The sequence below is a fragment of the Aythya ferina genome (genome assembly GCF_964211825.1).
Source record: "Aythya ferina genome assembly, chromosome: 2".
Lineage (NCBI taxonomy): Eukaryota > Metazoa > Chordata > Aves > Anseriformes > Anatidae > Aythya > Aythya ferina.
Genome location: NC_140297.1, coordinates 105,795,665 through 105,822,649, shown reverse-complemented (window position 1 = coordinate 105,822,649; position 26,985 = coordinate 105,795,665). Strand labels below are relative to the sequence as shown.

General features: G+C 40.9%; 1 protein-coding gene across 13 annotated transcripts in view; it reads right to left on the bottom strand.

Annotated features, from left to right (window-relative positions):
* PTPN2 (protein tyrosine phosphatase non-receptor type 2) overlaps positions 1-23,559 on the bottom strand; it is a 30,974-nt gene extending 7,415 nt beyond the window's left edge. For 2 of the 13 annotated variants that reach the window (XM_084511058.1, XM_084511065.1), the window contains exons 1-7: positions 23,285-23,559; positions 20,836-20,926; positions 13,090-13,206; positions 12,325-12,423; positions 11,051-11,188; positions 4,091-4,300; positions 2,338-2,496 (exon numbers count right to left, since the gene is read on the bottom strand). In XM_084511058.1, coding sequence (XP_084367184.1) covers positions 2,338-2,496; positions 4,091-4,300; positions 11,051-11,188; positions 12,325-12,423; positions 13,090-13,206; positions 20,836-20,926; positions 23,285-23,544 — 1,074 coding nt within the window. In that variant the 5' untranslated portion in view covers positions 23,545-23,559. Of the gene's footprint in view, positions 1-2,337; positions 2,497-4,090; positions 4,301-11,050; positions 11,189-12,324; positions 12,424-13,089; positions 13,207-13,396; positions 14,144-14,848; positions 15,250-20,835; positions 20,927-23,284 lie in introns of those variants that run through there. The other 11 variants (XM_084511067.1, XM_084511064.1, XM_084511066.1 and 8 more) reach the window with 9 other exon arrangements.
* Positions 23,560-26,985: the final 3,426 nt, after the last annotated feature.

Genomic DNA, 26,985 nt, shown 5'->3' with positions numbered 1-26,985 from the left:
CAAGGACACTGAATACTTCAGAAACAAAAATTAGTTGCTGTTAAATGTCTGTGATTAGAAAGATGAATTGTAATTTGACTCTTCAAAAAACTCATGTTAGATTCTCGCCTGTGGAATGAATTCAAGCTTGCTGGACTAACCTAAACAAGCTCAGAGGCTGATGTGAAAAAACAGACATGAACAACTTATGGAAACCCACAGTGCAGATTCATCTTACTGCCACAGAAAGAGCCTCTTCTGAAGACAGGGTTGTGTCAGTAAGAGACTTGCTGGCTAAGACAAATACTGATTGAATATGGAGTAACAAGCGCACAGGAAGACCCGAAACAGAGACAGTCACCTCAAAATTATAACCGAGATGTCTGTGTAAGGGAGCTAAGTTTTAGGGCCTGTATTAACTCTTAATGGATGGAGAGAAGGGAAAGGCACGTTAAGATGTTCAGTTGACTGGATCAGGTGAGTCCTCTAAACTGTACTTGTCATTCACAAATTTCAGTACAAAGCTGTGGTGTTACTGTTCTCTCTGCAAAACACATCTAAGGATCTAAGCAGTTAAACCTTCTTTGTCCTTTCCAAGCCACAAATTCATTTTTCCATCGACTACTCATTTCAACGCATTTTTTTCCTGAAAGAGTGACAAGTTATTTTACTACGCTGTTGAAACAGTATTAATTTACCTTTATTATAAGATGGAATTTTATAGAAATGAAAATTTCAATCTTGTTCCACCTCCCTTATTTTACATACTGCAGTACAATGGGGAATAAAGTCATTGTCTCAGCTACAGAACCATGCAACCAGCACTGTCACAAACCCCTGTGCGGCTTCATGATGAGCGTTGATCCCTTCTAAATGAGAGAGAGGGTCTCCTACCCTGATACAAATACTTTAAGCAAGTGAAGGTCCAAGTGTGCATTGTGTTTGTCTGCAGAGTTTACCAAAAAACATTGAAAGGTCAGAGCTGAACTTGTGGGTAGTGTTAGAAGTAGCTTGGTGGTGAAGCCTGCTCTGACTTCACGCTCACCCCTGCTTTTTTTTTTTTTTTTTGCCTTTATTTGCAAAGAAGGAAACACCTCTGACGCTCTGGACAGTGCGACAGTTCTCCATGGGTGAAAAAGAGATCTAGTTGTCCTTGAATGGAGAAACGCTCCTGGAAGTACTGCCAACTTGGGTGAAACAAGTATCGATTTTCTACGTATGACCCTGATGCCCTGGAAAGCACCAGGATAGCTAAGTACATTGCAGAAAACACTGGTTTAGGAAAGGTCACCTGAACCATCAGAGAACACAAAACAACCACCTCCGCAAGTGAAGAAATGTGCCCACAGTGTGCTCTTAGTGCAAACAAAACACATTTGAACTTGACAAGCAACACTCTGAATTGACAAAGCTTCCTTGTATCCAGAAACAAGAAATCCTGCAATCTACGTGGATATTTGTGGGAACTGGAGCTGCTCAGTTTGAAGCACAGCTTTTTAATGGACAAAGCAAAAAAAAATATTACCACCAGAAAGAATGCTCCAGAAAGTAAGGAGGTTAAACTACTGTACACGTTAAGATGAATCACGCAGTGTTCTAGGCACTTGGTACAGGTGTTCACACCAGCAGCAAACTCCCTAGGCGTTGGTTAGCAGCGTTTGAACCACAGAAGAGGAAACGTGTTTCGGCTCATCTGCTTCATTCACGATTTTAACAAACCAGCAAAATCATTAAAAAAACCCTAGCATATGAAAGCAGAATTAAGTCTGTTAAACAACCTCTCCTTCTGGTCCTCCCTCCACCCCCAGCACCAGACATTAAAAGCAGCTGTAGCCACTGTAAGTATCACAAACGACACCAATGTACTGGTGAGATACCGTAATCGCTGCCCTGAAACTCATTACATTCAGCTACATTCTAGTAACTCTAACACAAGTTGCAAAGGATACAAAAAAATAAGCTATACTAATAAAACTTACCTGTAGCATCAGGCAATTTTACTGTTAGATAAACTTCTAGCAAGGATCAAGAAACACAGCAGAGATCTTTACTATCTTTTCCAAGCGATACCGACTGTTGCTTTTGCTTTATAGTATTGAAGATATTGATTTAACCCTTCCAAAACCAGGGTAATGAGCTATTTTTGTACTTTATCTCAGAGGAGACAATTACATAGGATTAAGAGTTTAGCAGCTAGAAAAGGCTAATCAGATACACCTCTAATACCTTCAAGGCATCTATTGAAAAAGGCAGTTCATTTAAGTCTCACAGAATGCTTGTTTTAAAATAGTTCGGAGCTCATTTTTAAGCTACTGTTGGCATTCTACTCTTTATGCTTAAACACGTGGAAATATTTACCTGTATAGTTGAATCCCCCATAATAAACTTTGCTCCTTCTATTACAGCCATATATGAAAACCTTAGTTGATCTGGTGTCTGAATAAGTCCCATTCGGTATTTTCTCATATCCAGTAATACCTTCTTAATATCTACAGAAAATGGGTCCTTTTTTTCCATCTGTAAAGAAGGTTATATTGAAAGTGTCACAGGTACGGATAAAGACAACATACAAAAAATAATTACAATTAAAAAATGAGTCACAATTTGAAAAAAAAAAGAAATTTCTTCACATTACGTTTATATTAGTTATGTAAGAAATTAACATCTCCAAGTTTCTAAATCGTTTTCACAGGAAAAAAAGTAAACCATTAATGAAAGCTTATAATGAACAAATCTATGATCATGTTTTAACCAAATAAATCAGTACCCTCATATCAAGTCTTAAAAATCTAGATATGCCTTATTCACACATAAATTTGAACTTCAACACAACTGTTTTTTTTTTGTTTTTGTTTTTTAAAAAAAAAAAGACTGTCACAGTAAGAACCATAAAACAGTATTTCCTATTGCTCCTGAACAGAATGGCAATTTGGAATGAATGAAGCAGAGGTTTCTTTAATTAAAGCAGATTCTCTAATTCAAGCAACACGCATTTTTTCCCCATACTACACATTCGTGGGGCATTTTTAACTGCATACCTGTGCTTGTTGCAAGGTTCACTTGAGTTTTTAGTATTAATGTATACTTGCATCACAGTTCACATTATGTTTTTTATGAACACAGAAAAAAAGAAAGTCTGCAGAAAAATAATGAATAAATTGAGAGGGCCTACCCAAAACATAAGATGACTGTTTCGTAACTTAAATCACAGAATGGGCAGGGCTGGAAGGGACCTCTGAAGATCAGTCCAGCCCCCCTGCTGAGCAGGATCACCTAGAGCACATTGTGCAGAATGGCATCCATGCGGCGTTTGAGTATCTCTGGAGAACAAGATACCACAACCTCTCTGGGCAACCCGTTCCAGTGCTCTGTCACCCTCACAGTGAAGAAATGCTTCCTCATATTCAGCCGAACCTCTCGTGCTTCAGTCTATGCCCACTACCTCTCATCCTCTCGCTGGGTACAACTGAAAGGAGACTGGCTCCATCCTCGACATGCTCCCCTCAGATATTTATATGCACTGATGAGGTTTCCCCTCAGCCTTCTCTTTTCCAAGCTAAACAGGCCCGGTTCTCTCAGCCTGTCCTCATATGACAGGTGCTCCAATCCTCCAATCTAATGAAATCGTATCTGGCTTAACCCCATGTTATACTGCTCAGTAATACCAAGCCTAACCAAAGTCAGAATCTAGAATTTCAGAAAATCCAACAAAACCTTAAATACTTGTTAAATAAATACTTAACATATACATGTATAATATGCTCAAATTATGAGCGATTACAGAGGACACGGTTCGCAAGCCTAAATTAATATCTAAAAACCAAAACCTCCATCTATTCTACACACATCTCACATAAAAGAGTGCTTCTTATTTACTTTCCAGGAAGCTGTGAAAACGTGTAAAGTACTTCAAGAGGGATTTGTAAATGTATTGCAAGGCTTGTGTTTTTAAGCTATTAAAACATGAAGAAAAAAAGAAGTGTGATGCCCTAACCAAAGTTCTCACTGACATCATTAACTTCAGTGCTTCTAAAGCCTTCCAACCAAAAATGGGGAAGAAAGGCAGGGTGTCAGGGGAAGGGAAGTGGTGACAAATCAACTGATCACTTACCAGAACAAGACAAGTGTCTACTAATGAAAACGTGCCGGATCGTCCTATCCCCGCACTACAGTGAACTACTGCAGGTCCGTGCTCAGGACTTAGTGAGCCAGATTCTCTGACTTTAAAAAGGAAGTTGAGGAATGAAGCTGGGGATTCAGGAACTCCAAAATCTGGCCACGTAGTATAATGAAAATGAGATATCATCCTGGACTCGCCACTCTAGAAGTGAAAACAAATAAACAATGCAACTAGAGAGTACTCCACATTTGTTTAGTTAGCACACATTTCCCCAATCCAAATCAATAGCTACTCTCTATTTCAAACCTCCCACTTCGACAAACAACCCAGGATCTTGCTGTTGGAGGGCACCCAGCACTGCAATTTGAAGCAGTTCTTCATCCACGTTAGTAGTTTTTCCCCTTTGCAACTATTACCAAACATTTTTTTCCTCTTCTCAAGCTTCCAGTGTTAATATTTTGTTTGTTTTACTTCCTGCCCCAAAACATCCCTTTTTCAGCCATTAATGCAGCTTAATGGCTGACAGCAAGTTACAAGGCTGCTAGCATTGACAGGACTGAAAAAATACCCATCAGCATTGTAAGCACTCTCCACTCCTGTTCAAAGCAAGTTTTAATACCAAGAGGTATCAGCATCTCCTTTATACTAATGATACAACAGCAGGAAGCTTTGTGGCAAAGGCCTGTAGTAACCAGGCTGTGAGACCCAGCTTGAAGCATTCACCCAGTGTAAGGAAATACAGATTTTAACACGATGCAACGTTTCCCCCTCTCTTTGCGAACACAACCAACTAAGTGCAAGTAATGAAATGACAGTAAGAGAGCCTGTAAGTATCCTGAAAAGCTTTGATCACAAATTTGGATCATATCTTAGCAGCAAATCTGAAGTGAATTCTATAAAATACTACCCCTTGCCTCTCTTCTTTTATTTTTACAGCAATTTTGAGACAATTTGATCACCAATTTAGTTCATGAATTTTAGAAAGGTTTCCTTATTTTTACCATCCCTCCATTTTGTCTGTTTTTCCATAGATTTAAACCTACACAAATCTCCACAAATTTGAAACAGAAGTAGATTTAAAATGCCAGGATATTTCAGAAAATCCAGTTTTCTTTTTCAGCACCACCAAAATATACCTATGTAATTCAAGTAAGTTCTACGGTTCATCTCCTGCTCGGCCTGTTTTAACTTCTTGTAAGGGACAACTTATGAAAACCCCTTGTTAAACTAAAATTATTCAGTTCATAGTTAACCACAGTAAAAAAAATAGTCTCATATTTTGTCTTTTGCCTTCAATGCCTGATGCTGCAAGAATGATTCAAAGAAAACAGGGAATATTGGCATGACTTCAGTCATTCTCAAATGCACATTTTACAGGAATATTTCATCTTTTGGCTAAGAGCTTAATGTGGACCAAGTCTGAACCATCATATTTTGTACATGAGTCTGCAGTGAGATAAGAGGGTAAACCTACGAAAGCCTCCTAAATTGCGTAAATAAAGTGGTGATTTCTCTTTCTTATTTGTCTGAAAGGAAGTATTTCTAAAAGTTTGTGTTTTCTGCTGCGATTATATTACTGGTCTTCTGTATCTAGGTTTTGAACTAGCGAGTAAGCTCACTTATGAACTGAAATGGCTGATTTTTTTAAGCATCATGAAGGATGTATATTCTTCGTAAGAAGTCTGGAAATGATAAAATCTTAAAGAAGGTAACATGCTACGCGATTTCTTTCATTTCTAAGGAAAATACTGCATTGATTTACAAACAAAAGAAAGGAAAACCAGGGAGAGGAGGTAAACGTATGTATTAGGTAAAGAGAAGTTTTGTTTCTTCTGAATCTAGATGATCCTGAAAGTGGCAATTAATACTCCCCGCCGAGGATTTTTAAATACAAAGCCTCCCTTACACCTCAAGATAACAAAACCATCGCTTATCTATTAAAAATACAGGTGATGTGTTGTTTTTTTTTTGTTGTTTTTTTTGTTTTGTTTTTGTTTTTTAAATCCTAGACTGTATCAAGCACTAGGTGTATCCTCATTCTAAAACAAAACAAAAAAAAAACACAGCAGGGCTTCACGCACATGCCCAGGCACCACCCTGCACATACACTACTAATCTGAGAACAGGTGTGCCTAAAGGAAGGATCTAACTGCTGCTGTACGTCTCATACAGCTCTGGCCCACAGAATTATTTTTCTTTTTCTCCATACTGCTTTATCCCCCCCCCTTTTTTTTTTTTTTTAAAAAAAAAAAAAAAAAAAAAAGCTTTATCCCTTTCACAATTTTCCTTCACTTCAGCTCATTTAAAAATATCTAGTCTCTTCATCTTTCTTTGCAATTCCGATTTCAGAGCACTGAAACTGGCTGGTGTTCTTTGAACTTGCAGTACAGCCAAATCCCATTTGACTATTTCAAACCTCCCACATTTTCTCTCAGACAGAAAAACTCTTTCAAGTGGTGCTTGGCAGTCAAGCTGTACAACTGAAATCCTGTCTTTATGTGACTATCTGTACCATTCTTTCTTAGAGAGCTCCCCCTGTTACTAGGCGATGTGGCTAGCTTGCACCACAGGTATCACTTACATGAATTTGTGCAAGACTCTAGAGAGAGAAGGTTTGGCTTGCTGAAGATTCACAACTGTTGACCAACAGAAATTCAATTTCAGGAACAACCACTTCTATTTAAAATGTTACCAAGAAGCCAGATATTATTTTAAAGAAAAAAGCTGGGCTTCAAGATTCAGACAGGCAGTATGAATTTACCAGATCTATAAATAGTATAAATTTTTACATGCAGAGAACGCTCTTCTGCTTGAGAACTGAGAAGCAGCTTATCTACAGTAACTACAACATATTCTTGCAGGATTTATTCTATAAGACCAGCTACTTGACGAACTCCTAGAAAAATTATGGGACAATATTAAAACAGACAACTTCAATAAGCATCAAACCATTCAAGAGAAGACTTCATGAAATACTGAGATAAGCTTACAGCCAGTAACTACCACTGCTAGAACTGGTTAACTTGGAAAGTTATCACCACACTGCACAGGTTCTCCACTGACTGCTGGCAACACCAGCAGCAGCGTCGCAATACAAACAAACATCTACACAAGGACTCGAGCAGAAAAATGATATAATGCAATCAGATGAACTCACAACAAAATGAGCCTTATCGCAATCTTTTTACAGTGAGTGTCAAACCGTCCAAAACCAAAAAGGGTACAAAAGTCTCAGAACAACTTCAGGTTGTTCAGTCATCTGAGAGTATGAAAAGGAGTGAAATACGATGAAAATGCTTAAAAGAAGTTGATGCCTTTAGTGTCAAGTACTTTTCCTAACATCCCAGTCTTCTTTCTGTGGTCATGAGAAGCAGAACTAATCCCTCCTGCAATTTGTGAAAGTGATATGAGAGCTTCTCACAAGTGTAAAAGTAAGTGTACGCCATGTTTCAGAAATTCCTTCGAATCACTGTAGCAAATACATATGTACATACACATACAGCCACAACAGCAAAAAACTGTATGTAATTGCTACAGGGCCTTGAAGGAATTTCTGATTTTATGTGTATATCCACATACACACACACTTCCATATGCAAGGATTCCACGAGATACCAGAACATCGCCTACCATTAGTTTGCTCCAGAAGCAAAATGCCTTCTCAGTACATTTAAAGTTTTGGATATTGGAAATCAACAGCAATTCTAATCTTATCTTCTTGAGCCACACCGCAGGATCCTGCGGATGAACAACCAGGAAGCACCAGTCAGCGAGGGCCACAAAGGAGTCTTATGTCACCTCCACCTGACAACAACAGACACACAGAGGCTTTGTGCTGTGTTCCGAATCCATTTTGCTACTTCCTTTTTTCTCCTCCAACTGTTTGCTATTTGCAGAAGACGCACGATTCCACCCGGAATTTATTACAACAGACCCTTCTCTAAGGTCTCCTACCACCAGTGTTGCAACAAATGTAGTTTACTTCTTCCAGTCCTTTCTCTTCCAGCAACTATCTTCTTTGCAAACCTCTCCAGCTGTACTCGTATTTGCTCCTTTTTCTAGGAATCCAGCCTGAGACTCTCATCTAGGTCCCCCTAGCAATTTTAATTCCTTTCCACTGCTTCATTTCCACACCCAGCCCATCTCCAGCTTCCCTTAAATACTGAGGCCCCTTTGCTCTTCCATAGCTCCCCCATATTCCCCAGTACCAACCCAGTCCCTTTTTGCTCACCAGCATTTGGTATGCTATACTCCACAGGCAAATCACACTGCATCCTTCTCCACAGTACCTGGCTACCACACCAGAAGTTACTGGAAATACAAGTTTTCCTCTTATCCAGTAAGATGATTTTACAGATTTAAAAAAAGGCTCTCAAAAACACCTATAACATTCTCCAGTGCACTTGAAGACTTCACTTTAAGTTGCAGACAGGCAACAGTTTCTCGAGTAAACGATTACAGATTTTTAATAAAAGCACTGTATTTTCCTCTCTCCCAATTTTCCAACGTAGGAAAGGGTTTGCACAAGCCTTCACATTCAGTCTTCCCTCAAGGAGAGCTGCGACTGTGCACACTCACAGCAGAAAGCAGTGGTTAACTTTCAGAAGGCATCTGACACAAACAAAGCGATGGAGGACACGCAGCACACCACGGTAGAAATCAGAAGCTGCCTTTCTATATTCTAAAACACAGATCAGCTCAGGCAAATAATAAGGAAGCTCTGCAACAATCACAAGCAAAACAAAGCGCATTAGAATATTTTCAAAACTTTTGGAAAACCATCAATAAACAATCTCTTCTATTTTTCTGGGGCAATCCCAGCCACAACAGCAAAAACAAACATTTGCCTAGACCAGATCTAAACAAATCCAACTGCCAAATGTCATAACCTAATCCTAAAAAACAAACCCCCCCCCCAAGCCCACCACTATTTCTAACTGCTCTTTAACAATAAGTAAATAAAAAGCGTATATAGTCAGAGGTTTTGTTTTAGTGGTAAGAACATGAAACGCTTTTTCATACATATTTATTTTGCTTGTCTATTAGAGAGATTTCTTGTCGTAATACAAATAAATTACTTGAGATCATAATGGCTATATTGTAAAGACAATTTCAGTTCTCTGTATTTTCATGGAAATGCTAACATTGCTTAAGTATTCTTGGAAGTCCGTGCAGAATTTTATTTGTGACTCATCTTATATTCCAGGCATCAAGTGGCTCGATGGTTTACTATTCTGTCCCCACAAAAGCACCCTCCAGAGTAAGTTGCATAAACATAGTTAAGCTCACGTTTCAAGTCACTGCAAATACCAGATTCCCACTAGTTTTTACTGAAAACTTATCAACTTTTTACAAAAGGCTTCACTTAACATTTGCAGTGTTATTCTGGGAATTATGCATTTTTCCCGCTTGAGTAACCAAGTATGTTTTACTTCTTTTAGCTGTTTTATATACAAAATATTTCCATATTATTTGGAATTAATATTCATGGAGGTTATAGGAGCACTGGGGTATTAAAAAAATAAATATTCAGTACAATACATTTGCCAAGTATGTGTAACAGTGAGTTAAATGACATAGAAGAATGTCTATACAACACTGATGGGCCTGCATTAACAGTCCAAAGTAAACCCAGCAATTTAAGTGCTGAAAAACTTTTAATCAAAACATCACCTACAGCATAAGTTGGGCCTTTCCTCGTGTGATTTTTGCATTTTCCAACTAATGTTATGACATATATCATGAAAATTGTATCCTTTAAAAACAGGAAGTCTAAGACTACAGGCTAATGTCAGCCAAATAATTCAACCAAAAAGCCTTTTTGGCAATTAGGAAAACTTGTCTCACTTTTTGGAAAAGGAGAGTTATTCTTTCTCAGATGCTATCTTGCAAGCACTATTCCTCTTTTCTTAGTATTTGCTGTTAATAAACCAACAACTAGACAGAAATGCTCCAACTCAGGAGGACAGAATTGCATAAAGATCTTCGTACATCGAATAGATCAAGGAACAACATGCCAAGTTTTATCATGTTGATCTCGTGAGGGAGGTTTCAAATGAACAAATGGTATTTATTTCAAAGTGCCATTATTAGTTACTGTAATTCAAATAATTTCAATTAATTATGTCGAGATTTAGTTGTATAAAACAACATGCAAAAAGATATCTTCGAGCTTTCCTTTCCCAAATCCACTGACAAGACAACCTTGAATAAAACTTGCCATATGATCACTTTCAATTAATATAAGGCAAGGTTTATAGGGAGAGAGAATATCTTACAAGACATAGCTGGAACAAACAGACAAGCTCTTCAATCCTGTCTTCAGCTCTGAAACAGAAGCAGCAAATTCCAACCCAAGCTCAGGCCAGGAACAATTTTTTTGTGCTTAACTTGATTAAATTGTCAAAGTGCTTAATTTTTAAGAGAAAAGGATGGTTGGTCCTGTGGAGCAAAAGGGGAGGTAAGCAAGAGGAGATAAAGTTACCTATCTACAGGTGGTAATTCCCCCCCAACCCCCAAACTTAGTTAGCTGGACTGAAATTATGTGGTAAATTACAGTCCCATTAAAAACCCATGAATTACTGAGTATGATTTCTGATAGTCAAAAGAAATCAGAAACTGCAAATCCTAGGTTCCTCCTTTTAGGGTATTTCTTACAGCTCCTCTTAGGATCACCGCTACCATCAATTACAATTCAGCATGCTAAATGGTACTGTCAAATGGAAAACAGAAGTATAGAAAAATGCTGAAGGCGTTATCTCCTAACACATAGACTGGTGTTTGCTCACTTGCTTATATGACACACTTACATCTTCAACATTATCAGAAACGAAATGCATTACAATTTTTAGTGTAAAAGCTTGATCAAACCTGCAGTGACAGTATGCTTAATAGCTTTCATTATATATTTAAGGCCAGGAATATGCAATATACAGACTGAGAAAAGCTTACGTTGATATTTTCTAATTGAAGTAGATGCACTGTGTAATAGGATTTGACGTCTTCTGATACTAGCCTCACACGGAAACCTGTTTCACTAAATGTCATAACATCCTCTTCTTTTGTTGGCCAGTACTGTGCACATTTCACCTAAGTTATTTAAAAAAAAAAAAAAAAGGAAAAAAAATCTGGTTAAGCATCTTAGCACCTTGGGCTTCACATTAGCGGATTCTGAGATCCTGTCATATAACACAGTAAACTCAAGTACATATGATCTGCTCCTAGTTCGAGGAATTCTCAAACCACATCATGTTTACAGCCAAATTATGACGACTCTTTCAAGTGCTGTTACGCATTCCAGCTTTTCTTTCATCTCAGTTCTGGCATGTTTGGAGACATACCTTAATTCTCACTCTCCCCACTCTTTCTACCTAGTTCTCTACAGTGGACAGAGATCTATACTCAGCTGTTGCAACGTTTTCCCCCTGCACTTCCAACATGGACATCTGCACATTGACAGACGTGATGCAACACATTGTGCCAATTTTCCCACGTCTGGCTGAAAACTGGAAGATTCTAGCAAAACCAAAGAATTAATAAACAATGCAAAACTGTTCCTTGTTCTTTACTCCTCCTGCCCTGCACTCAAGCTTACCACAGGAAATCTTTTCCTTAGGAAAAAGAAAAAAAAAAAAAAAAAGGACTTTTTATGGACTAGTCAAATCCTTTTTGCTAACAAATCCATTCTGGAAAAAAAAAGATTAAATCAAAGTGACATGTATTTATAATTAAAATTTATAGTGGTTTTCAGCACATTAGTAGAAAAACTATGTAGTAACAGAAAATTGATATATTCTGCACATGTACCATCAGTTGTAAAGAATCAAAAATAATTAGACCAGTTGTCAAAATGGTCGGTGGCAGCAGCTTGCCTCCACTGCTACAAACACTTGTTGTTTACTGTATAAAAACGACACCGCTCTACTGGATTCAAAAGAAATAATCTAATATAGCTATTTAGAAGATATTGCACTGCTTCTACTCCATCTTACTTCTGTCTCTACCCTCTCCTTTCTCAACACCTTACTCTCACCTGGATGTAAATTTATTAGGTGATGTTTCTACTGAAATGAATTTTGTCTTAGCTCCATCACTTCTTTAATGGTATAGTAAATATTGCACCAATGTCAAAGTTTGTTGATTCTTTTAACATACCAAAAAGTTCAACTATATTAAAGTTAAATTGTAAAGTGAGCCACATATGTAAAATGTCTAACACCACTTACCGATTCTTTTTCAACAATCCTGTTCAGCATGACAACTGCTTTGGTTTTTTGTTGCCATACCATTAACCAAAAATGACAGCATGTATTAGGCAGTGGACCCTGTGTGGCAAAGAGAACAATGTGTCAGAGAATGCATAGGTAAAGCAGAGTTCGAACATGGTTAACATGTCACTGTGTCAAACAAGAAAAAGCCTCTGTTAGAAAAGTTTAAACAAAATATCAACAAAATGACAGAAAAGACATGCAGGAAAGTAACCATACTGCCCAAATAATCCAAGTCTTTGAAGTTTAAAGAAAACAGTAAAAATTCCGGGAAGGAATGTTTTAATTTGGGCAGCAACACTGTTATGCAGTTAGAAGAAAAGATACTGCAGAGAGAGAGAGAAGAAGAGAACAAGAAGTAGGGGGTAGAAGTATTGTTTTTATACTTTTACACTTATAAGAAGTGGAAGTCTAAAAGTATAAAACTAAATACCTCTACACCTTATTTCAAAATTCATGTTTACATTTAAAAGTATAGAAGTATAAAATCCTACTTCCTGAAGAACAGAACAGCAAGAAATACTTGAAAAGCTTTATGCATAGTTAACTATATACATGTATACTTGAATATTCTCTTTTACCTTTTTATTAAAATATAAAATGAGGTTAGTATGAGGTATATATCCAGTGACAAAGAATCCTCCAAATGTAAGTTACTTCCACACAAATCCATCTCTCCCATGTTTTCAATCCCCATTCTGCTTACTAATTGGTATGGCTTACCTGTGTTAAAATATAGTATCTCTGGGCTTCTTCTATGACCACTAGGCTTGCATTGATATAGTCATTTTCTGTGTTCTGCAGTTTTACTCGACTGTGATCATCTAAAATTAGAAGAAACTTAAGAATTAATGATGCATCCTATTGATGAATACACTAACAGACAAGCTTAGGTCTGACAAGCAATTAGAAAATAAATTCTTCAGTAATAACCAAATGACAAATGTAACCGTACCCATCTTATTCTCCCCTCAGCATTCCAACACAGAGTAGTAACTGGAATACCCATTTTTCTCTAAAACCAACTCGCCAAAATGAAATAACCCCTTGGCGCACACCAAAACAGCTCACATCCATCCCTCAACAGATGTATTTCCTTAATATAACAGCACGATAACCCACAACAGGCAACATTCTCTCGTATTACACCAGATCACTTTACTGCATGCTTGAAGTTTAGAATGCCAAGATCTTCAGTGAACTAAAACTTCACAGGCCAAGGTAGAATCATAAACTGACATAGCTTAAAAAAAAAAAAAAATAATAATCTACTTGCAGTAATACAAACCAAGCTTTGTTGAACTTAATTGTCCTTATAATTTATTGTTTAACACAATTGAAAATTAGAAACACTAAGAAAGTGGCACAGGCAAAGATGTACTACTTATTTAACAAATCTTCCAATTAAACGAAGCCTAATCTAATTACATGTTTTCTACCTTTCCCATGATTGCAGAGACAGGACAGAAAATTCCCCTATTTAGAGGGCAGGGAAGCAGTCAAAGGACTGCTTATAAAAGTTAATATTAACACAAGAAAGGTCAGACTGCCATACAAAAATACCACAACAAAAAATCACTGTGATTGTTTTTTGTTTTTTGTTTTTTTTTTTTAGCACTTTTCAGTCCGATTTATCACCCTCTGGGAGGCATTTTGGTAATCAGACTTGTTCACAGTAAATAATCCTTTGTCAGCCACTTATCAGACTCCATTAAATAAACAGCATCTTTCATTTAATATTTGTCCATAACTGTGTATCGTCCAACTGACTGCGAACCCTGTGAAGCTCAACCACCTACACAGGCCGCTTATAAGAGCAGGGTTTAAAAAAAAAAAAAAAAAAAAAAAAAAAAAGTTACTTCAGCAAAATTCAGAAAGATATTCCACAAAGCAACTGCCAGAGCTGAGTGAATCTGGGTGCAATGCCAGTTTTTCCACCTACATTCACCTGGTGCAACCCCCAAAACTCACCCAGGAAAGCAGCTTTACGTCACAGCTGCTGTCAAAATGTCAGCCCCCCTTTTCCTCTCCCATACCCTCACTGAAAGATAGCCACACCAAAACCCTGACTTCCTTTTGAGAAGTATCTTATGAAACGCACAAAATCCATGAGCTTTGGGCAAGCACCTCCTAATTACCACATTCTGTACAGCCACGCTAGTTAAATCAGATCAATCCCCTGTGCTACTGCCAGGCTATACAGCACAAGGCTTACGTAAGAAGAAATCCGTGAATGTGACCCTCAGTAGGCAAAAAGCTGTGGGGAATCAGGGAACAGTTACTGAATTAGCCTCTTGTTCTGTGGATTGCTCATATTATTCTATAAACAATTTCCAAATTTTTGGAAACCTGGAAAAAATACATTTACTATGCCTTGATCTGCTTTTATACTCAGCTATCTGCCACTGGCAACTGTCAGAGGGGATACCAAGCTATACACAGGCCCTTTTACGAGCCCCGTTGTAACTTTTTTATTACTTACTCTTTGGATATGGATAACCTTTAATTTCTTAAAGCCACCATGCACACCCCAGGAGTAAGGTTTGGAGTCATTATACCTCCTTTAGCTGCTAGCTTTTATATGCAGTCATATGCACACAGAGGATAAAAGTGTGCTGAAAAGCTATTTTTAATACAAAAGTATGAGAAAGCTACTGGGTTAGTCTGTTTTCATTAGCATTCCAGCTGAAAGGCAACACCATCTTAACTCTCAGGAGTCTTAAAAGAATTTACGATGCATCTGTATGAAGTAAAAAGCATTATCAAAGGCAAAAACATGTCTTAAATCTACTGTCTTAAGTAAAATATGTCCTCTTGCACTATTTTCTCTGGAAATTGAAGTGTTACTTTTTCCTTTCATGTATCACTTTATCTGAAATGTTTCTGCTGGAGAGAAACCAAGACCTTTGTAAATATTACATGCCATCTGCCAACAGGAAAAACTTAAGATCTTGTTATAGTAAATCACACATACCGGTACTAGTGTTCTCGGAAAGGTGACGTAAGCCAGCCCTGTTAACAGTTTAATCACCCAGCAGCAGCTGCTGTACTATTGCCAGGAGATAACTGCTGAGGCCCTAACGAGGTTTCACGCTGCAATGCTTGCACACGTTTTTGACCCTACTTTTTCCCTCTTTTAGGTTCTGCTTTGTAAACATTACAAATAAGTTTGAAAAGTTTAAGGAAACCCACAACTAGTTCTGTGCACAGACACCCTCCCTCCCTCCTCCCCAGCCAAAACAGAGGCGCTCTTCCAAATACAGCGGTGTACCCAGAGGATGAAGAAAGCCACTAGCAAATATTGATTTCCCTTTCAAGGGAAAAAGGTTCCTAAAGGACACAATGACCTAGAAACCTCATTCAAGCCTTGGCTTGCTCTTCTGAATTAAAAGAAGCAAGCCAACTTTTGATAGTGAATTAGCTGTAACAGATTTCCCATATGTAAGTCATTTCCAGTTACAAAGTACTTCTGATTTATATGAACGATAAACATATCTTAAATCTAATCTACGAGATTTATCTTTAAATGTTGCCATGCCCACAACAGCTAAAATACAGCACTCATTTTCTGAGGCGTTAATTTCCCTATTTCAACACAGTCTGAAAAGGAAGTGGAAACCCTAAAAATGATTCTCATTCTGACTCCTGCAATAAGAAAACTATTGCCGCACTGCCCCCTCCCCCGTCTGAGATAAGGGAACTCTTATTACCCACTTCAGGTGAAACCCTGTCCCTCTTATCACTGACAGCACGCCCTGCGTCTCATAAAAGACCAAGATTTCACATCACGCGTCCATCTGCACACTCTCTGCTAAAAGCAAAATGCCATCTCCAGTTGAAACTGAGCTAGGAACGTTTGGCATTTCACATGATACAGTTCTTGCAGTCGGTTAATGAAAGGTTTTTATTCGAAAACAACTGCATTTCTAGAAGTGAAACCGCTGCGTAACTTCAAAATGATCTTCTGTCCGAGAGCCGGCTCTTGCTTGCCAAATACGGTGCTATTTGCAACAAAGGAGGGTGAAATGCTGCTTAGGGGATTAAACGCAGTCACGAGCAATAAGCCACCCCAGTGGCCCAGCCTGACCCTTTCCCACCTACCAGCAAACCCTTTCATTTCATTAGTCTAAATCCAGTCTACCCGAGCTGCCAGGTGATCCCGACTTCACTGCTGTCACCGGACATACACTCACAAGCTTCAGACAGATCCAGTTTCAGAGGGAGCCTAAGGCAAAGGAAAGGTGAGGTGGCTGCCCCCCGCCCTGCAGCTGGCTGCACACAACAAATGCCATCATGATGCAGCAGTCAAGGCTAGCCCACGGCTGAAATGTATTCACACTGCAGCACATCCCTAACTCGGGATCAGCTCAGGATCCTGGTACTTTTCAAGTAAAACCAAGACAAACAAACAGTAAACTACGTCTGGACCAGAGCAGGTTCAGACTGGACATTAGAGTAAGTTTTTTTTACCGCTGTTTGACCACCCTCACGGAACAGGCTTCCTAGCGAGGTGCTTGATGCCCCAGGCCTGTCAGTGTTAAGAGATATTTGGACAATGTGCTTAATAACACACTAACTTTTGGCTAGCCCTGAGGAGGTCAGGCAGTTGGACTGGATGATCCCTGAAGGTCCCTCCCAGCTGGACTACTCTATTCTGAAGTTTAGATCAGGATGTGCCAGGAAACTCCGCTATCCCCCCACCCCAGACTAAGAAATATCTCCAAAAGCAACACTTGGGGTTTATTTATGCCATGCTTCTGGTAACAAGATGTTCTACACAATCGTTCGATCATGAAAAAATCATTGATGCCAGCTTCTAATACGGACAACAAGAAGCGCGTAGGCTTATTTTGGACAGAACATCGCCCTGTTCTCAGCGCAGGACAGAAAGGGAACATTTTGCGATGATGATTAATCACCATTAAGTGCAAGACCAAGCACATCAACTCCGAGTCTGCTCCCTGTACAGCACGATACTCTCCACATTTCTCTCTCCCTGGCAGAGATTCTTTGAGCACCATAAGCCCGTGGTTGAAAGGTCCAACACAAAGTCTACCACCAGCCTCAGGGAAATCACAACCTCTTAACCTCCAACAGTAACATGATTTACTTGGTGAAAAAGTTCAGAAGACCTAAGAAACTGGGTTACACATGCCATTACAAAGGAAGGCTGAAAGTAAAATTTATTTATGCCATCCCCTATCTACCCTCCAAAAGAAGGAGAAAAGATATCCTGCAAATTTTATCCAGGAGATCTGACCCCTGACCCTAAATCTGGGAACACCACAAGCAGATCTCCAAGGGTATTTACAGTCAATCTGAGCCATTCGACTCCTTTGAGATTAGAGATAAAATTTATAAGGAAAGCAGTAACAGAATTCTTAGAGTTCCAATAACAGTATCAATAAAAAAAAATAATAGCCTCACAAGTTATTTTCCTCTGAACAATGTTTTCTGAGAAATGGTTTCATCTGTCAGGAAATGACTGGCTGTCAAACCAAACCTATTTCAGATTAACTTCCTGTTTCAATACTGCTACATAGCCAAGATATTGCTCTCCCTGTTCTACACTAACACCAAACAGCATGACTACTGTTTTTTTGGCTAGGCGATCACTCTTGAGGGCTTTTATGCAACTAAACTTACACACAGCGGCTCTTTAGCCAACAAAACTGGACAGCTATAACTACGAACAGGAGACTGTAAAAACTCAACTGGTTGTAATAGGCAGACAACTAGCTTTATACAGCTAACAGAAATAAACTTCCACCTAGAAATGGATGCACCATACAAATTAGTTTTAACACACTTGCCCTGTATGTTATAGTTGAAATAGGGCAAATCAACCCAAAGCATTTTTTCCTGCACTTGTAGTTAACACATTTTCCGGAAGACAGTTATCTTTGCATTTCCTCCTACAGATGTACCACCTGGGATTTTAGACTTGCTTGGCTGCTACACAAACAAACCTTTTTCTCATGGCTGTAGAGGCATAAAACATTTTCAAAGTTGTGTCTGTCTTATAATATGCTTATTTAATTAGCTGGCGTATGAACTACTAGCTCTGAAGGCCTTTAGGTATGAGAGATGGCACGTTAGCACCACTATTGCATTTAAACACTTAAATAGCAGTAAAGTTTATGAAGGACCAGAATGTTAGGTTGTGCAAGACTGAGTCTCCTAACATTTCTGCAAGGCCGGTTCCTTCCATACGTGCACCATGACTAGATGGGCTCTTCACAGCAGCCTAACCACACAGCTTCTACCCCAGCTGCTTTGCAGTTTTGGTCCTGGTGTCTTGGAAGGTTATTTATCGTATGTTCCCTTCCAGGTCTCTTTCTCCTGCCAACTCCTACCATTGTCTCAGAGACAATTGTTGTGTTCTCCTCACACAGCCTTGCTACTGGTGCCCAGCCCTGTGGGCCTCCTTTGGCAGTCCAGTTCAAGCCTCTCTTCTTTCATGTATGCTAAAAACTGAGACATGCTTCATCAAGCTCATCATGTTGTACTTCCAGTCAACTAGCATGTAATTACTTCAATACCATCCCGAATTCAGCTACTACTTCAGGACTAGGTTTTATTTGTGTAACAGCAAAGAGACAGAGTCCATGGATCAATACAGTCACAAAATTTCATTCTGGCTAAACAAGCACTCCAGAAGCAGGCTTTGCCATGACAGAAGTGTTGAGTGCTCTTCACTATTGTAAAAGTCATACTGTGAACAAGAAAAAAAAGAATACTTTAAAAGCAAGCTGCCATTCTCTGCAGTTGTATAAAAGAAATGAAATACATGGATGGCAGAAATGGCAGATACATTAATACAACTTCTGTGACAGAACTTGTGTAATGGACACAGGAATAGACTTTGGGTCTCATGGGTTCAAAACCGATTTCCTGCCTCCTCTTCTTAAGAACCCCTGCCTCTGTGTAGGTATAGATTATGTTTCATTCACTTTCTGTTTCTATTTCATCACAGGTTAAGAAGCTAATGCTGTGTTCTAGCAAGAGAGCAAAACGGAGACCCTCTGCACAGGTCAGCTAATGCCTAGCAGAGGCGTATCGGGCTGAGCACACAGCAGAAGCTAACCAAGCTCAGCAAACATAAAGCATCCTCCTCAGAGACGCACGCTTCACAGACAGGACGGTAGTGGGAAATGCCACGCAGACACAGCAAAGGGGCTGTGTATGGTATCAAGGTTCAGTTTCACGGTCATGTGCTACTTAGATTCAGCGTTAAGCCAGACTGGATCCGTTAGGTGGGAATACACCGTGCCAGTCAGGATCCTGGCAGCAGCCTAACAATCAGCACGCAGCACTGCTCTCTGACCAGCATGACTCAGTTCGAGACCCTTTCTGTATGATTTTGAGAAGTGCCGTGCACACGCTATTACCACAACTTTCAACTGGAAACAAGGAGTTCAGCACTTCTCCAAATCTTACAATAGGTATTCACATTAGGCTCTCACACAAAAATCCCCAAATACATCAGCAGCCCTTCAAAAATTCTAGATCCAGTAACAAGAGGTTTTGCTGCTCTGGGAAGCTTAGTGTGAAAAGGACACACAAACATTTAGCCTGTTCCAACCTCAATATTTTGTAGAAAAATTAAGGTCACGCTACATTTTTTCCCTATTCCTTTTGGAAGTGGTTTATGATAGCTTTCTCCAGCTATAATTACATATTGGTAATGTTTTGCTCATGTGTCTTCTTATAAGGGTTCTGGATTAACATTTTTTCAAGTAAACGTTGTTTAAAAAAGTCCACACCACTTCAATAGCAAATAAGTAAAAAAAAAAAAAAAAAAAAGTTGTTTTCAGCTGAGATACAACACCATTATGTCACAAAGACCACTTTTTGTCAGTTAGTAAAGTACCAAGCACTACGTAACATATCTGCTTGCACTGAGAAAATTATGGAAAATCGTTACACACATACTTTGAACAGAACAAAATAACCAAATCTCAAGTCAATTTTAAAGCGAAAGTAGAAATCCAATGGCATTTCTCCATACAAACAAGCAGAGCCATCTACACAGTCTTAAAAAAGTCTTAAAATAAATTGTTTGTGTTAGTAAGGACTTATTAACTTAATCTCCATGCTCAACAGATGTCGATGTTCCGATATTTTTCTTGTCAGATAAAGCACTATTAAATGACTTCCTTATAAGAAAAAACATCTTTAAAATACGAATTGCTTTACAGCTCAGAAACGTTTACCTATATACTAACAACTATGGTTTACAATCTTCCCTTTCTCCAGGCAGTACTGTGAGTTTAACCTTCAGCTTTTTCTCCCTTTTGTTATTTGTTTCGTTAAGAAAAAAACACATTTATCAGAGGACACAAGCCTACAAAAACAAACATAATATAAAACCTACAAGGACCACAAGGCTGCATTTGCTACGGTGTTTGAAGGGGTAAGTAAAGAGTCTGAAAAGTTTACTGCAGAAAACATGGAGAAGATACTTACATGGACTAACATCTCTATATCTGTTTCGATTTCTGTTTTCTGGGTATTTTGCAACTCTATGAGGGTAGTCACTGGATTTATGTCGAATTTCCTTTAAAAGACAAAAAAATACAATTTACTTATATAGACACTAAGCAGAGTAAGGCTAGTGTTCTCCACATGCAGTCACAAAGCTTTTGATCTTATTTACTTAATCACACTTATCAATACAGATATTAACATTTTTAAATGAACTTTTATTACAGCTAACACTACTTTCCCTCAGAAAACATGCATTATTCTTGGCCATGCCACTGCCACTTAGATCTTTTTACACTTGGCTAACATGACAGACTTGCACACGCACAATTTGGTAAGCAACTGATACAGCAGGAACAAAGGGTAGAACAGCGGGGATTATGCCCAGGGTTTACCTTGGATTTGCATGTTATCTCCTACAGAAATACGAGTCAGATGGAGCTAACAGCAGTATAGCTCTAGCTCCTTTACACCAACTGGCAGAGTAAACAAAGTTCAGTTACAAAGGTAACTGAACTAGTTAACTGCAGCCATAAACTCATTAATAGCCAGCAAATTATTACAGGTCATTTGACAGTTCATCCCTAATAGCTGTAATTAGACACGATCCAATATGAAAGAACAGTTTTAGGCTCACAAATACCAAGTTGCATCAATGTGAAATCACAGCCTGCTTCCTCCCAGGCATTAATGCAAACCTTTTGATAATCAGTGTTTGAAAGACCATCAAACAGACTCACTCACACAGTGTTTCAAGGAGTAATACTTCTCACATATTCTCAATGCTGAGTGTTTTTTTTTGCCTCTAGTGACAATGTCTCTTCCACAACTTGGAACCAAGTACAGATTTACAACCATGAAAGCACAGCTGAAGTGCTATTGACAAGCAGCCCCCAATGAACTGTACTATGTCTTTATATCTCTGTACTGATGTCACCTCAGCAGACACTTTACATAAGATTAACAATATTTGATTTTTTTTGGTTTGTTTTTTGATGACGTTGCTGTATGTGATCATTATGTCCCAAAGACAACTAAACATTCTTCAGTCTTCTCTATGCTTCCGCTACCACAAAGAAGGGCTTCTCAAACTTCCTAAGTAGTCGAGATTCTTCCAGATAACAAACTAAACAATAGAGGACTTCTTTGTTGTGGAAATGACTCCTTTCTAGTGGAAATCTAATATAGGTAAAACTCCATTTTTTTAGTGCCTGCTGTATGCCATGATTATGTGCAAAAACAGCCTATGAAGAACCTCAACCACAACGTAGAGCAGCAACTGTCAAGCATTAACATTCAACTATATTAAAAAAAATAAATTACTTCATCTACTACAAAAAAACAAAATTTTTATTTTGGTACAGCACAATGGAGTTTGTGTTCTCCTCTAGTTTACATGGCTTACAAGTTTTGGGAGCAGCTACACACACACTGAAGAGATGGCAGCCATTCACTACCAAATTCTCCCAGGATAATTTTTGTTTAATTACTCCATAGCAGAATGCAACATACTTTGTTTTAAAAAGAATTGCCATCCTCTGTGCCCAGAAATGGGCGTTATTTCTTCAAGAAAAAATAAAACCGTTTGAAACATTACTGCAGCAATGGGGCTTGCTAAAGAGAAGTAAAACTGTGGAAGTTTAATGACGAGTTCTGAAATCAGTTTCCCCACACACAACCCAGCTGCCACAGCCGAGAGAAACCAGCCAGGCGCCAGGTGTAGTATTACACGAGAAAAAACATACGTAGGAAAAATAAATATGAGAAATTGCATTATTTATTCAGTCACTTATCGGACTGGACGGGAACTCCAAGAGTCAGCATGAACACTCCCAGCTTTACAGGGTTTCACCACAAGCCCTGGCAAATTCACGGCACTGCAGGGCAAACGCAGGTTTTCGGTAGGATGAATAAAATCTCCTAACACCCGAATTTTATTTTATTTTTATTTTTTTTTCCTTCGGAGAACGTACACCTCCCGCAAGGATGCTTGCTGTGTGACGACACCACAGGCAAACAAACGGCCTTCCCGAATGGGAAGCCGGCGTGAAAACCACGTCGTGAGAAATTTACGTGCGATTTAAAAATAAATAAATAAATAAATAAAACACTTTTTGCTTCTTTTTCTCCTCATCCCGCTGTGGGGAGCTGCTCCCCCCCCCCCCGGATCACCACACGGCGCTCCGCTCCTCCCCCCCTTCACTTCACTCCACTCCGTCCGCCGCGCATGCGCACACGCACCCGGCGCCCCCTCCCTCAGGCGGCGCGCACGCGCGGCGGCGGCGGCGCAACGGCTGCGCGCGGCCCGTTGCCTCAGCGCTGCCTCAGCGCTCCCGGGCGGCCCGGAGGGAGCGGCCCGGCGGCGAGCGGCCCCCTCCCCGTGCCCCCCCCTCCCCTCTCCCCTCCTTTAACCTCCCCGCGCCGCGCTCACCAGGTATCGCGCCTGCCAGTCGTTCGTGGCGTCGATCTCCTGGAACTCCCGCTCGATGGCGGCGGACATGGCGCTGCCGCTGCTGCTGCCGGTAGCGGTGCCGGTGGCGGCGTTAGGGGGAGCGGCCGGAGCGCCAGCTGGCCCGGCGGCCGCCGAGCTGCCCACCCCCGGGGAGCGGCCGAGCGCGCTCCGCTCCGCCCCGCCGCCGCCGCTGCCCGCGCACATAGGCTCGCAGCCGGGCCCGCCGCCGCAGCGCGCATGCGCCGCCCCTCCCGAGGCCCCGCCCCCGCCGCCTCGCGCCCAACCGCCGCCCGCCGCTGCCCCTTCTGCCCGCCCAGCCCGCTAGCCACGCCCCTCTCCCTGAAGCCACGCCCTCTTGTTGCTAGCCACGCCCCCTTTCGGTGCGTAGCCCCGCCCCCCGGGACACGCCGCCAAGCGCTAATGGCGGCGCGGGGCGGGCGGGGCGCTGAGGGGAGGGCGCTGCGGGCGCTGTGGGCGCGGGGGGGCTTCTTGTGGGAGGTGTAAGGCAGTAAGTGGGTAGATAGAAGCCATCTTCCAAGGAGCGAATTTTAATAAAGAAGCGAAAATAGAAAAGAGTTGTAATAAAGAAGCGAAACCAAAACTTCCTCGCTGGTCTCGGTCTGTTTCTCTGGACAGCAGCGTGCTGAGTGCTCTGTGCGTGTGGCGTTCGTTACCGAGCCACGGGCTCCTTTTTCTGCTACCTCCATGCCGCAGGCGCCCCCATGATACCCACGAAGCCCTCTGACACGGGTCACCCCTAAAGGAAGCCCAGTCGCTGGCAGTCCAAAGAACAGCCAGCGATGTTGCCCAGTGACACGATACGTCCTCTTTATTGTCGCGCAAAGGCCAGAGGAGATATGGAGGTCGCTGCCTGTGGAGTGTGAGAAGATGTCCTGCCTCACTGAGCCGGTGTTCAGGTCTTATCATTCAAGGAGCACCCTGCATCAGCTGAGCCAGCTGTTGAGACATCGGTGTATTTTGAGAAGGGTGCAGGAGAAATGTAGTTTGGATACATAAACACATCAATCTGTATTCTGCTCTTCGAATTAGCAGCCGTAATGCATGTTAGAAGCTTGTATTTGTCTTGTGATATTTGGGGATGTAGACTCCTAAAAACCAACCGTTCCTTAAACGCCCCCAGGGACGGTGATGCCACCACCTCCCTGGAAAACCTGTTCTAATGCCTGACTGCTCTTTCTGAGAAGAAATGTCTCCTCATTTCGAACCTGAACCTCCCCGGCACAACTTGAGCCCATTACCTCCAACCCTATCAATACTTATCTGTGAGAAGAGGCCAACCCCCAGCTCCCCACAGCTTCCTTTCAGGTAGTTGTAGAGAGCAATGACGTCTCTCCCCTGAGCCTCCTTTTCTCCACATGAAACAATCCCAGTTCCCTCAGCTGCTCCTCACAGGACTTGTGCTCCAGGCCCTTCATCAGCTTTGTAGCCCTTCTCTGGACACGCTCCAGGGCCTCCGTGTCCTTCTTGTACTGGGGGGCCCAAAACTGAACACAGTATTTGAGGTGTGGCCTCACCAGAGCAGAGTACAGGGGGACGATCACCTCCCTGGTCCTGCTGGCCACACTGTTCCTGATACAAGCCAGGATGCCGTTGGCCTTCTTGGCCACCTGAGCACACTGCTGGCTCCTGTTCAGGCAAGCATCAATCAGCATCCCCAGATCCCTTTCCTCTGCACAGCTTTCCAGCTACTGTCCCCCAAGCCTGCAGCGCTGCATGGAGTTGTTGTGGCCAAAGTGCAGGACCCAGCACTTAGCCACGTTGAACTTCAATGCACTGGCCTCTGCCCATCGACCCATCCTGTCCAGGTCCCTCTGCAGGGCCTTCCTACCCTCTGGCAGATCGACGCTTCCCCCCAACTTGGTGTCATCTGCAAACGTACTGAGGGTGCAGTCAATTCCCTCATCCAAGTCATCAATAAAGATATTAAAGAGGATGGGCCCCAACACTGACTTCTGGGGAACAGCACTGGTGACCGGTCACCAGCTGGATTTCACTCCGTTCACCACCACTCTCTGGGCCAGGCCATCCAGCCAGTTTTTAACCCAGCAAAGGGTGTGCCTGTCCAAGCCATGGGCTGCCAGCTTCTTCCAGAGCATGCTGTGAGACCTTATCAAAGGCCTTGCTGAAGTCTACGTAGACTACGTCAACAGGCTTTCCCTCACCCACCAGGTGGTTCACCCAGTTCATACTGGGAAAGCAATGCAGCTGATATAAGGAGAGAGGGGCTGCGGTATCAGGTATGCTTCGAATCTGTAGGCAGATCAGTGCCTAGAGGCAGCTTATGTAAAAATAAAAGTTTATTAATTGTCATGTCTATCTGGCATAGAGGAACAGTAATTGGTAAACCAGGGACTTTTGGAGAAATTGCTATTGTTTGTGCTTTGATTTTTTTTCTTTTTTACGGCAAATCTGAAAATATTGTACCAGTTCTGTTTTTGTTTTGTTTTGTTTTGTTTTGTTTTGTTTTGTTTCTTTGGGAACTGAGCCCAGGGTAGGCCCAGGACTCATAATGGTCTTTGGAGGAAAACTGGATATACAACATAACCCATCTCCACTCATTAAACAACTTTATTTACTCTGTTGCCAATAGCATACTCCAGCTCTGTACTAGCAGACAAACTGCTATATAAACTCTTAAACCCTTGAGTCAGCGTGAGACATACGCAAAACAGGATAATGGAGTTACTGGAATGTGTGGTGTATTAGAGTTTTCTGTCTTAGTATAAACACAAGCACGTAATTAATGTAATGTTTCCTTCTTAAAATGTCTGACATATCATCTGCCCAAGGCAGTTGGTATCCACAGCAGTTCTGATCTCAGAATTGTTTTTGATGCTCTTGCGCATCTGAATGGAAAAGACCAATCAAGTTAACTCAAAATATTTGTCCAGTGACCTTGGTACAACAATTAAGTTTAGTACCAATCTGGAATGGACTCCACATGTCCATTTTTTGGATCATTCACTGGAAATTACCTAAGTATCACTTATTGGAAATGATCTGTTTTGTGCTGCTTTTCTTAGAACTGTTTTGGATATTAGTAGAAGAAGAACAAATTCTTCCCTGATAAGATTTTATTCACAGATGTACTCCATGTCAATGTTAGCTGCTAAGGAATAAAGCTGCAATGTGTTTAAGCTTGCTATGTAGCATAAGAGCATGAGAGTACGTCATTCCTGGTTTAAGTTTTATAGTCCATGGCCTAAAGGAAAAGAGGATGCTCCCTCTCCCCAAGAAGGGGATGGGACTGGAAACCCAGAAGGGCTGGACACTCTTTTGAGATCTGCTAGGGAGTAGCAGAAGCTGAACAGAACAATCCAATGTCCTATGGACTCCTGGACTCCTGTGGTAAAGCTGAAATAATTGTGAAGCGTGATAAGGAAATTGCAACAGGCAGATGTGCTGTCATGAGTGAGTAGGCACTCACTAGCTGAAAAGGCAGCCAGCCAGGCTGTTCGATGGGCAGAAACACTTCAGCCTCTTCTGTGGCTCTGTGAAGCAGCCCTTCCAGCAATATAAGCTGGGGTGTACAGTCAGACACAAAACCTAATGTCTGCGAGTCAATGCACGGGGTGTGGGGTATGGCCATAGGGAGAGCAGAATAATCAGTTGCCAAGAGAAAGGTGACTTGAAGTTGTTATTTGTCTTGTTTGCAGAAG